General features: G+C 36.3%; 1 protein-coding gene across 1 annotated transcript in view; it reads right to left on the bottom strand.

Moving 5' to 3' along the window:
• Positions 1 to 912: 912 nt before the first annotated feature.
• Positions 913 to 12,704, bottom strand: part of WDR72 (WD repeat domain 72) — a 138,208-nt gene continuing 126,416 nt past the window's right edge. Inside the window, exons 19-20 of the mRNA XM_069798213.1 lie at positions 7,757 to 7,855; positions 913 to 2,537 (exon numbers count right to left, since the gene is read on the bottom strand). Coding sequence (XP_069654314.1) covers positions 2,482 to 2,537; positions 7,757 to 7,855 — 155 coding nt within the window. The 3' untranslated portion in view covers positions 913 to 2,481. The remainder of the gene's footprint in view (positions 2,538 to 7,756; positions 7,856 to 12,704) is intronic.

Raw genomic sequence — 12,704 nt, 5'->3', positions numbered from 1 at the left:
TGCATTAGTATAGAAACATTTCTTCAGTTATGGCTTAGAAGAAACAATTGCAGGAGGTTAATAATATGTATTTTTGTATAAAGCTCTAAAGTTGTCACTTTGATGCAGAAAGATTGTTCTAAGCAAGAGTTCATCTTGAGCATATACTGTAAAGGTGGTCATTCAAAAGACATCCAGACCACATGGGAAATATATTTGCTTTACTGGGAAATAAATGTACCTAATAAAAAAAGTTCCTGCCCTACCTTACTGATACTGGAATTGTAATTAGCACAAAGCACGCATAAGCATGTGTCAAACACCAATCATCACTGCACAAACCATTCCAAAGGGCTGTCTGTATTGGCAGTCTGCTGATGTGGACTGCTTTGCAGAATTAAAGACAAGCAATCAAACACTGTGTTGCACAACTTAACTGCTACTACAGCAGTACTGGGTGTTACAGACAATGCCAATTCCTTAAGCTATGAGGCCTCTTTGAACACGTCAGTTTTTAAAATATCATGTAGAAATAGTTTTAAGGAGATTTGTTATCCTGGCACTAAGAACAGAGCTGGCCCAAGTGAGCAGATGCTGATGCAAAACAGTAATGTTTGTTGTGAAGGGAAATGGACTTTTCAATGCCAGTGGAAAACTACTGCAGCAAACTAGAGGTGACTGTTGACAAGGATGTGTGGCAAAGGAGATAGCAAGGTCCCTCCTTTATTTGCCATTTGTTTTACTGTCTGCAAGGTTCCTTTAGTGTTACTAAGTTCCTGTAGTTATATTTGCAATTCTATTTTTACCTTCTTGATGTTTGCAACTCTGATTTCACCATAAAAGTTAAGAAGAGGATATATGTCAGCTGAAGACACGTTCTGCTCTCAGTTGTGTTGTACAAGTATAAATAAGTCTACGAAATTATTCCAGACATCCAGCACAATAAGGGAAATAATGAAGCCATAACACTCAACATTCAGATTGTTTAGTCAGTGTAATCAAATACAAGCTTATATAAACAAAAGATATGTTTTACATAGGAAAATGCCTTCTAAGAATAAGGAAAGTTGTTTCTGAAAAATACCAAAATTTGTAAAAACTAGTGACTTCTCTGATAAAAGATGTAATTTCTCTGCATGGTATTTACAATTACAGAAAAATGACATTAAGTATCATTATCTTCTCTGGATTGCAGCCTATTTTAATGACATATTCTTTAGTAGAATAAAAACTGAAATACTATTTCTCAGAAGGCCCTTCCATTCAATGTTTCTGAAGACCTCGCTGCCATATACTGCACTTAGAGATATGGACGCATGGGATATAAAAAAGCAGAAGAAAGAAGGTTTCACGTCTGTTTCATGTTTAACCAAATTCAAGCCATAGTATGGCAACAGAAACCTGGTTTTGTCACTTCTGCAGCCAAGACATTTCCCCACAAGTAAGAAAGAGATTCATTGCCAGAGAATCTTTCCACACTGAAGAAATCTTCACTCTCCTAGTTAAGGCAGCTTATGACTAACATAACAATTAGGAAGGACAACATCAGACCAGGACTTCCACCATAAGATACAGATCCAGAAAAGCACATCCTCAAGTCCCTTTGACTTCATTAGCACATTGACTATTGGTAATACAGAAAGTGAGCTTACTGCTCTGAGTGGTCATTATTTGTCAAACCAGCATAAATTCCCCAGAACATTAAGTGATAAATGAGTCTAATAAGCTGCAAATATTCCCCAAACATAATGATTTTTTTTTTTAAGACAAAAATGTATAGCTGCTTTTCCCAGCTTTTTCCCAGCACAAATAGAAATTCAATGAAGTATATAATTTCAGAAGAGGACTCCAATGGGCTTCTCCAACTTCATATTGGTACTACATTTCTACAGATGATGGTGATGGCAGTATTTAAAGAAAAGGGAAACTTATATCCTAGACATGACCAGATTTATAATCAATTTCCCATGCTTTCCTGTGCACAGAACATTCTTTGTATTTTAGTTGTTTCTAAATATTCCATGCTTAATTCAAAATGTGCATTCTTCCTTTAAATGCAAGCAAATTTTCTAATTATTTCAAATGCGTTGGGTTTTGCTCAGTGTTAAAATCTTATTGGTAATAAAAGTCAGAAGCAAGGAAAGAAAAAAAATTAAATTTGATGTGTGTAAAAGAGTATTAAAATTGATGATGGTCAAAGTTGTAAGATTTGGGATCACTACAAAAACTAGCGAAAACATCTATAAATAAAGAGTTGATATTTTCTATGTTAGAACTGTCTAAAATTAATTGAATAAATGTAAATATATTAACGATGGAAGTGTGAATTGAAGCCAATAAATCAGCAAATAGAAGCTGATCTTATGGAAGGTATTTCTTATGAAAATAAATTGTTAAATGTATACAATAATAAATACAAGACATTTCATGTCCACACCACATACATCCTGTTTCTTGGCTGTTCTTGTGCATCTTCTAATGCTTTTGGCTTAGCAGGGTTTTCTAGCACACCTTACAGGAGCACACCTTAGATATCCAGGGATGTGGCTTCATGTCATCTGGAAAAGAAATGTATTCATCTGGCTTAATGATTTTACAGTTTGAGGTAATAGGCAAGATTTTGTTTTTAAAAAATAAGTTATTTTACAATCTTTTTATAGAGTAATAAACTCTATAATTTTGTAATGGAATGAAAAGTTTCATCAGCAACATGCTAGTGTCAAAAAACATCACAGATCTACCTCCAGAAGACTGTTTACATTATAACTGCTATACTACAAGAGGCAACGTGGAGCCCAAAACAGCTCAAGAGAATGTATGGCATTCCTCAAAACTTTTCTCCTGAACAGCCTTCTCCTTCTTCTTCCTTTTTTGTTTTAAAGAAAAACATTCCAGTGGATCAGCAGAAAGGTAATTTCTGTTTTAAATTAGTAGACTGTTTATGTTTCCTCTGCAAATATAATTTTCAATTATATATATTTTCTTTCAGCAGAAATAATCCTACAATAGCTGTAAACAGAGGTAATAGAAAGTTATATTAATAAGGCATTATATTTTAATTCTGTCATGGCTTATCAGAATTCCACAGAAAAGCACTCTCAATCATCAGGTTTTAGCTTCATGTGCAAATACAGAAAAAGAAAACCATGCTTTTCTAGGATGCTTCATACCTGGAAATTTAGAGAATATTTCCTTTTACATTCTGGCTGTGTACCGATCAACAGCCATATAGGTGACGCAGTGCTGGTTTAAATAACATATTGTCCAGTGGATGGAACTTGGAGCTGGTAAGTGACTATTCGATAGAGTAATTGTAACTTGCCTTATAACAAGACAGTCACAATTTTAGTGCTGTATTTTCAAGCACACTGTTGCTAATAAGAATCTGTTGTTCTTGGTACATTCTCATTTCTATTTGCAGACTCATTTCTCTTTCAGACTGTATTTCAGGGACAGTCAGAGATCTTTCCCATCTCTATGCCAAGGTATGTCTGGGACAAGACTGAAAACTGCTTGGATTTTCACTATTATCTGTTTTACACCCAGAATTACATTCTGTCCTGAAAAGTCAAAAAATGAAGAGGGAAAAATTTCATATGGGCAATGTTTTCGAAATGAAGTGGGGGGAAGAGATCATGAGGTGCAGAAGGGACCAGCTGACTCAGGCAGACTGTCTGGCTACTGAAGGCCATAAGTATATAGGGTTCTTACAATTTACATGGGTTTCATCCAAAAGAGAGGAAACACTCTAATTTCTGTCTACAGCTTCCAAGCGAAGCTTCCATTAGGGACGCTCAATTTCCTTCTATTACCAAGTGAAGTAAAAGTCTATTGCCTACTCTACTGCAATATCTCTGTTGGGGGAAATAAGAGGCAAGGGGTATCTGTGCCTACAATGTTTGTTGTGACTCCAGCTCAAATCTATTCCTTTTTCTCCTAAGAGCTGTGCTTGCAGAACCCTCCTTAGTGGGATTGCACCACGTATGAAAGCTAAGAACCTCAAGTTGTGCCAAGTCCTGTTACAATCCTCTTAGACTTTTAATGACAAAATTCAGAGCATTTTCAATCCCCTTAAAACCCATCTCAAGCAACTCCCTTTGGACAAGATGATCTGCCCTCTGGAGGTGTGAAATTTCCACCATTGTTTGTACAAGAGAAATTGGGTGAATAGCTCAGACCTAGAAGTCTAACTTACACATCCATGTTCACTCAGTTTCAACCTCTCTCAGTTTCCCTAAATGTGGAAATTTTTTCTGATAAAATGGAAAACACTGCTGGGAATATTTATATTAAAGAAGCACTCTAAGGGATAGGGAATTCTTAATGGGTGGTTGATATCATTAAAAGTCAAGTTCTACAAAAAGCTGTTGTAGTTCTTACCTGATTATTATGTTCAAGGCCACAGCAGCCTTGAAAAGCCAAGGCTTTGCATGTCAAACAGAAGTAGTCCATGTGGGGAAAATGGCAGTGATAAACCTACTATTAGGCATCTGGGAGAGAAGCCCAGCATCTCCTCTGTGTGTGGGCTAAAATAGACATGAGCGACTATCACAGATAATGGCAGTTTGTAGGCACATGAAGGGAGCAACTAAAATCCATTTCACTTAGACAAGAAACTGCAGTCTGATATTTACCTGTGTCCATCACATGTGAAAAGTGTTTACTGTGAATTATCCAAGAGAAAAGTGCAGGTTGAGGGGTTTCATTACCTATCTGAGAGTAGTTCAGATCACACATTGAACATAAGAAATCACAGGTAAATCTCAGATTGGTGTCTTGGGTAGTCAAATAGATTCCTGCTATTCATCTGAGTATATGCCTTTTTCTACAATTGCTGGAGGCCCACATCCAGAGCAGTGAGAACATGTGCAGACATATAGAAAATGTGAAAGTAAAATAAAGAGTAAGCTTTAAGTGATTTTAGAAAATTAAGATCACTTTGAAAATAACTCAGTCTAATGTCAAGGTTAGAGACTGCACCTTTCACCATTAGAAAACACAATGCACAGATATGTCTGTTAACGGCTGGTCTATAGCCTTCCTGATTCTTGTAGAAGTCGTAATAAAGAACCTTTTCTAGGAATGGTTGGAATTTCTTGCAGGTATATTGCCATATTTTCACCTTTTCCTCACCAGAAGGGATAATAAAATCAATGTATTTCTTAACATCACTTTTGCACATACAACATATTGTAAGTGAAGCACAAGAGACTCTGCAAAACATATATATAGACTTTTTAATAAAAACTTATAAATGAAGTTTGTAAGTTTGCCCAGACTTTGAATATGTGTGAGAGAAATTCTAAAGTCACACTTTTCACCAAAACAAATGCTGACCTCCCAGGCACTGTCAAATTCCAAGATACTATTCAAAGTTAAAGCACCTGAGAAATACCAGAGAAAATCATAGCCAACTGAATGTCATATTATTGTTTCAATGTTTGCTACTAAAAGTAAGTGGTAAGTTTTAAGTAAATGTATTGTGTTACCAAATCTTTCCTTTCAAACAAGCACTTCTGGCAGAAGTGTCTTAATTTCTTATCACAGAATTTCATCTGCACAAGGAGCAATAAATAATTCATGTTCCTAGCTCTTTGTTGTGTCCCTGAACTGCACAGAGCTGGAAGGCTGACAGCTGTGTCAGGACAAGCACCAAAGATCTGACATGACAAGTGACTAACAAGTTTCTTTCAGTCTATAGTGAAAGAAGACAATGGCATAAAGTGCAAAAACGAAATCCTGAAACAAAATGAAACTGTTTCTTTCTCTTTACCTAAGTGTTTGCTATGAGCTTATTTCCGACCCATAACCTCTGGTCATTTTATAGTACTGCCCAACCCCCTTTACTCCTCACATTCGCCTGGCCATTTACGCCTGTCCACGGATCAATATGAGCAATTCTTGGAGAAATACGATGTCTCCATGACAACCAAGCCACAAATTCTCAGTGGAAAGCAGTGAGACCAGTAGTGAAATCTCCTGAGGTTTTCAGACCTATAAGACAAGATGTCTTAAAATGCAGGAACGGACAGAAACAAAAGCCAGAGTAATTCATTGTTTATTACTAGTTTAATGATGTCAGATGGACTGAATGGAACTCAGTTTTTAAGTTTAGATGCTTTATCAACATGTATTTTTACCAGTCAATATTGACCTCCTGACAGGCCTTTATTCTTTCCATTACTTCATATAGATATGCAGAGTGCAGAATTGGATATTCAAGTTCCTATCCAAGTGTGTAGTTTGCCACACAGAATTAATTTAAGGTTAAAATTAATGTTATCTTTAAGGTACATCAGTTCTCACCTGAACACTTTAGTGCCACCTTGTTTTAATTCTTTTTCACTTCAGAACAGATCAGAACTTGGACAATCCATATTTTTGCCCATAATCATTGCTGAAGGGACTATAGACAGTTTCTAAGGAGGTGCCGTGCACCACAGATTGTAGGTGCAGTAAGGAATTAAATTTGGCTCCTTCCCAAGTAGATTATGTATTTCTTTCTAAATCTCATGCTGGTTTCTGCTGTACAGCATTGAGTCCAAGCCTATGTGGCTTTAAAATGAATATGGATTTACAATTCATTGGTTTCAATTATTCTAACATATACTGGTGTTCATTTCTGTGGAAAAGATGAAAAGGGAATGTAGTTCAAATCAGGTATATGACAGCAGTTGAACTCCCAAGGAATCTTGGAGGAGTGGAGCGTGCTGAAATATAATCCCCCAGACATGGGTCCTATCTGGGTTCTGAGATGACTTAGGGGACCTGACATGGATTTCAGACTGCACCCTTTGACTGAAAATTAAATCTCAGCAGTGTTCCTTGGGGAAGGATCAGGGGACTGTTGGCAGCTGCCCCCTGTCAGCACAAGCTGCAAGATTTGGAAATCTCTTAACTAAGCTGACAGGCCACAGAGACAATGAATCAAAAATATGATACACGGATCAGCACACAAAGATGCAAGAGGGTACACAGAAACCAGATAAAGCAGGGAAGGAAAATATCAAGTGAAGAAAGATGTTTAACTCTTTCACTAATGAGGACTACATGCAGGTTACGTATATGGTGTATGTGGGTCAAGCTCACAGTTTGCTTAAAAGATCTTAGTATTTAGTCACACAGAATGTTTTTAATCAGCTGTGACTTGATACACTTTATATTTAATTGTTTCCCTTTGGGATTCATTTAGTAAATTTTGTAGATGTTCCATAATGAGAAAGATAATGAAACTACATGAAGATAAATCTTTTAGTCACCAAAAAGGATGCACTTTATGGATGTTCCTGTATTTAGCTGAATCAATGTTAAGAGCCATTAAAATGAAATAATGATTGTGAGCTGATTTAAAGAAAAGAATCAAGCTATTTAACGCCACCAATTTGCTTTCCTCCAGAGATACAATGTTTGAATGTTCACTGCTACTTTCAACTGCAGTATATACAGTCCTTCTAATTTTTCATAATCTCATGCTACCTTCAAAGGGTCAGACGTTGTACATATATTAAGTGAGCAGTGTAGTCCAAAACTAATTATAATGAACTAGTAGTGTCAGCTTTCTTTTTGGTCATAAAGCCTTTATCCTTTCTAAGACCTGAATTCTTGATGAAAGAGGAAAGGATAACAGCTCCACACTGTGACCCCTGGAGGTGACCATTAATTTGACATTGCAGCTGCTAAAAAGGAAACAGCGTTACAATGTGCTTTTTTAACAGACCCAAAAGCTGTGTCAGATTTATCACTTGATACTTGGTGACTGTCTTTAAATGCCTCTCACCTGGACTCTCAGACTCTTCCAAGACACATCTTTCAGGCATATCCTCCACATCTTGGAAGTTTGCCGAGTTTGAGCTCTTGTCATGCTTCAGCACACTGACTGGAGCAATGAAGAATAAAAACAGGGGGAGAGAGAAATGTAACGTATTCAGAAACAAACACTTCCTGGTTTTCTGCAGAGCTTTCAATGATGAAGACATAATTTGTAAAAACAAATAATAGATTGAAATAAAACAGAAACTCAAAGTACTTATATGCAACCATAGCACAGTTGAAAAATCTATAGACAAGAATTCATTCAGAGAGAACTTTGAGGCATCAGCTTAAATGTGATCCCTTTGAAGTAAAAAAACAGTTTTTTCTTATAGAATCCTAAAATAATAAAACAATTTAGAAGCCATAAAAAGCTTTTGTCTGTTTCACCAATGAAGCCAGTAAACAATATAAAAGGTCAATTAGGTGGTTTTGTAATTACTAGAGTCATTCACCAGGGAGAGAAATGGTGTTCATTTTAAGATGAAAATACGTAGTATATAACAAGCTAGAATGTGTCATAAAATTAGTGATAATTCCAAAGTGCAGTAAAAACCAGATTGAGTTCTAATATCTAGAAAACTAAGTGAGGTTCCAAACTTCCATGTGGATGGAGATACCAATGGCTTTACACAATCTCAGTGTAGTTTTGTCCTGTTTTCAAAACAAGAAATTTCTTTCCTTATAACTTTCGATGGTTTGGGTTTTTTTAACCAAATGAATATTTGCTGAAGGGTTACTTAATTCAAACACCCATTTAATTTTTCCAAAATTATGAGTGAATCAACAAGGCTTCAGGGCATTATTCAGACAGGAAGAGCTCAAAAGAGACATATTCCTCTTCAGTGCTCTATGTTTTCCATCGGTTTGCAGCTATTGATCCCAGGTCGCCAAAAGGTTCCATCATTCTTGACTTCTGCACCTACACAGACTCCATTTGAAGCAATCAGAGCTTCATTACAATTGTGGAATTAGATCCTTGAAAATGCAATATTAAATCATAATAAATAATAAAATCAATGAGTGACACTGTGCATTTCTCCTGAAAAAAAAAAAAAAAAAGCCAGTAAATTTTGCTTAAAAAATCTGCCTTGGATGGCAACTAACCAGTATATAAAACCCTGCCCAGGTAGAGCAGGAACACTGGTTAAATTTCTAAGCTTACAAAAAGCCAGAGGCTTTTCTCAGTGGTCAACTTATCCACATGAAGAGGAGTTTTAGTTCTTGTTTCTGCCATGGAAGAGCAGAGATTCCACCTCATGGAATCTGCATGAGGTGAGCTGACACTGAAGAACAACTTACAATAAATAACAAATATTCTTGTTCACACATGAAAACGCTATATGTGCAAGAAGAAATCTCTTCAAAGATATCTGTGCTCTTCTTTGATTTTTACAACACTTAAATAATTTTCAAATACACTGACTGAGGGTCAGGTTTCCCACTTCAACAAAGAAAAATTGGAAAATACAAATGTGCATATTATATTAAAAAAAAAATTGGTTTGTGCTAAATATATTAGAACATTCTTTCTAAGACAGTTCTTCCCGTTAAACAGTCAGCTCCACTGTGCCAAGTGATAGATTGAGTCATTACAGCTGCATGAATTTAAAAGTCAGAACTACTCTGAAGTAGAGCAATAGGAAAATTTCCAACAGAGTATACAGTGATAAAATGGAGAAAACAAAAAGTACGGCTATGCCTCTGCAGAGAAAGAGAAAAATCACAAGACCTGTCCTCTCTGAAAAACATAGCAGTGACCAAAAATTCACCATCAGCCTTTCAAAATGAATGGTATGTTTTCACCCAGTAAAGAACTCTCATAGTGAACCAAGGAGGGGAGATGCTTTCACAGCACCAAGCATTAGTCCTGGTCAGGAGGTGACAGGTACTACCCTTGCTGAACGTTTGGGCTGTAGTTGCTCTTGAATGGGACTAGGACAAACCTGTTCAAGTGCTCTCCCTCTGTCCCAGACCATGTCAGCATAAGTCATATAATTCCAACTAACCTGCTTGATTTTACAACAAAGCAGAGCTGAGCAGTATTTTTAGGGAAGGTACCAGATTCGGCTGAGAAGTAACTCAGAACATAATGAATAAAAGACAGCTAGAAGCAGGTCCATACACTGGTGAGATACATCAGAAGGAAGGTGTGAAGTGAACAGGAAAGAAACCAAGACAGGCCAGCAAGATCCTTGGACAAAGCAGGAGGATCTCCAGTTGATATGCTTGAGTAGAGATTACAGAGATTTGGGGAGATTTGGGAGAAGATGGAGACATTGAAAGCCAAGAAATACAAAAATGAGAAAAAAAGGATCACAGGCAGAGCTGATATGGCTGACAAATGACAAAAACCAATGATGAAATGCTCGCGCAAATAGTTGGTGGCAAGGAGTCATTAGGAACAGTTTAAAGGGAGTGGAAGGCATGGATGGAAAGGGTTTTCACAGGAGCAGTGAAGCAGACCTCTAGTCAACTTGTGTAAGAAGAGCTGTCGGAGCATGAGGTTCAGCAGGAAAAAGTGAAGGGAGGAAAGCGTGTATGTCAGAAAACCAGGAGACAGGTTGGGACAGGTGAGGTTCAGGTCACTGGTGCGAGTGAGTGATGTGTATCTTAGCCTTGGCACTTACTCAGAAGTACACATACCTCCCTAGACAAAACTCAGGCAAATAAACGTCACAATACCCTAGTTTATGAAGTTACATAAGTGTATGCAGTGAGCAAGAAAGGGACCTTCAGATCTTTCTTTTTTAAACCATCACATGTTATATGCTCAATTTGAAGAGGAAGGTTCCTTAAAAATATCATAAAAGAACAAAGGGAATTGGAAAGTTAAAAATAAGGAAAGAACAGCCTGGCCCAAATAAAGAGTGAAAGTGAAAAATGGCATTATGTAATCATGAAAAAACCCAAACAACTTTAACAATGACACCTACTTTACTGTGTTTTCCCTTAGGGGAATAGGATTTTATGTTCAAATGTCAATAAAGGAAATATTGTTCTGAATTGCTTATACCTAGGACGCTGATCGAATTTAAGTTATTTAAACATACGCAGTGTGATCTTTATTCATTCTGAGGATACTCTGTCCTACTTTGGGTTTAAATGGACCTTAAAATTACTTTTGCTTCCATTTGAAAGCTAATTTGTGTAGCCAAAGTGATTTAAATGTCTGGAGTATAAATGAGCCCCAAATCTGCAAGTCAGAGAAAAAGAAACGACAGTTTCTGATATAATAACTCTTAATGATATTTTCTTTCTATTCAGTGAAATGCAACTTCAATTATTACATAGACAGTAGAAAATACCTTTGTTAGCATGGAAGTAACGTAAAAGGACAGATTTCACTGGGGCAAATGACCTTGAACTTAGCATATAAAAATGACATAAATCTTCATTGTACAGTCTTGAGAATCATGGTAATTTTTTCTGATATATCTTAATAAACTCTTAAGAGTTGTTTACTGAACTTGATACCCATTCTCCTACATTATTGAAACAGAAAAAGACTTTAAAAAAATAGGTATGGAATTCAGAATAGTAAAAGAATGTCATAAGATCATAGTATTGAATGAAACATTTATGTAAATATTTTTAAAATATTTCAAATTCCAAAAATAAAACCAAGTGATTTCCGAAAAGAGATCACAGACTGATTGGTGATCAGTTTATGAAACAACAGTCTTTGTGTGAATGAACTGTTGAATGATAAGTTATTCTTTATGAAGATACACTAATCACTAATTAGAGCAACTACTCATCACTATCATTTATTTCTACATGTTCTGTTTAAACTCTGAAAAGCCTTGTTCCACCCTGGAAATATCACACACTGAAGTCTAAATAACCTGCTCTGCATACCAATTTTCAGAGGGCAGACACATTGGAGAAAGAAGAGTGCATAAAACAGGTGAATAAACCAGTTAGCATTTTCTGATAAGATGCCTTTGTTATTGGTAAGGTGGATTAGTAACTTAAAGACAGTCTGTCTGCAGAGAAAACAAGTACTTATTTGTCATTCAAAACAAGCAGATAGGGCAACAAAAAATATTTTTCAATCAAAAATATTAGGCAAGATAGACTATAGGTGATAAATCTATTTAAGGTCCAATACAGAACACAAAGCAACCTGAATCTAAATAGAATTGCATGAAAAAAAGCTGTAAAAGAAAACAAAATGGTGGTATTTTTTAATTTTCGTAAATGGATAAAAACAATCATGCTGCAGTGCCACTTCTGGGATGTATGGGATCTACTGGCACTTACCATATTATACCTAAGAAGCCTGACGGAGAGCTGGGCAATAAATGCTTTGAGTACTATTTTTAAAAGCACATTTCATAGATATCATAAAAAGCATAAGAACAGCTGTACTCCCTGAGACCAAACATCATTAGTGTGAGAGTCCAACAACCATTCAGTAATACTTCACCAGAAATTTCTCCTAAACTCCAATTTGAAACTTGGGGAATTCCAAAACTTTTTTTTTTTTTAAATATTTAATAACTCACAGTAGATTTCTGTTCCACAAACTTCTCCAGTTTTCCCTTAAAGACACAGAATTTTTGCATCCTTAACATTCTACACCCTAACTTGCCTTAACATGGCAAGCTCCATTGTTTTACCACATAAGTAGGCATCTCCTTTTGTTTGCGCATGTCCCTATTAGCTTAATGTGAAACTTATTCTTGTATGAGAAAAAGGCTTGTGTAGGAGCCCTGCACACTCTCTCCATGGCGCTTGTGATTTAACAGTCCTTTGTTTTATCCTCTTTCAACCATCACTTTTCCAGGTGGAGGATTACTATCCTGCTTAGCTTTTCCCAGGTATTTTGCTGCCAACCTAAAAGGCTACAATTATTTCACTAGTATTGTAAGAAATGCAGAAAACGTTCATGAAATAGCAAGTGAAATATT

Source organism: Haliaeetus albicilla, chromosome 12 (assembly GCF_947461875.1).
Source record: "Haliaeetus albicilla chromosome 12, bHalAlb1.1, whole genome shotgun sequence".
Classification (NCBI taxonomy): Eukaryota; Metazoa; Chordata; class Aves; order Accipitriformes; family Accipitridae; genus Haliaeetus; species Haliaeetus albicilla.
This window is presented reverse-complemented; position numbering and strand designations above follow the sequence as displayed.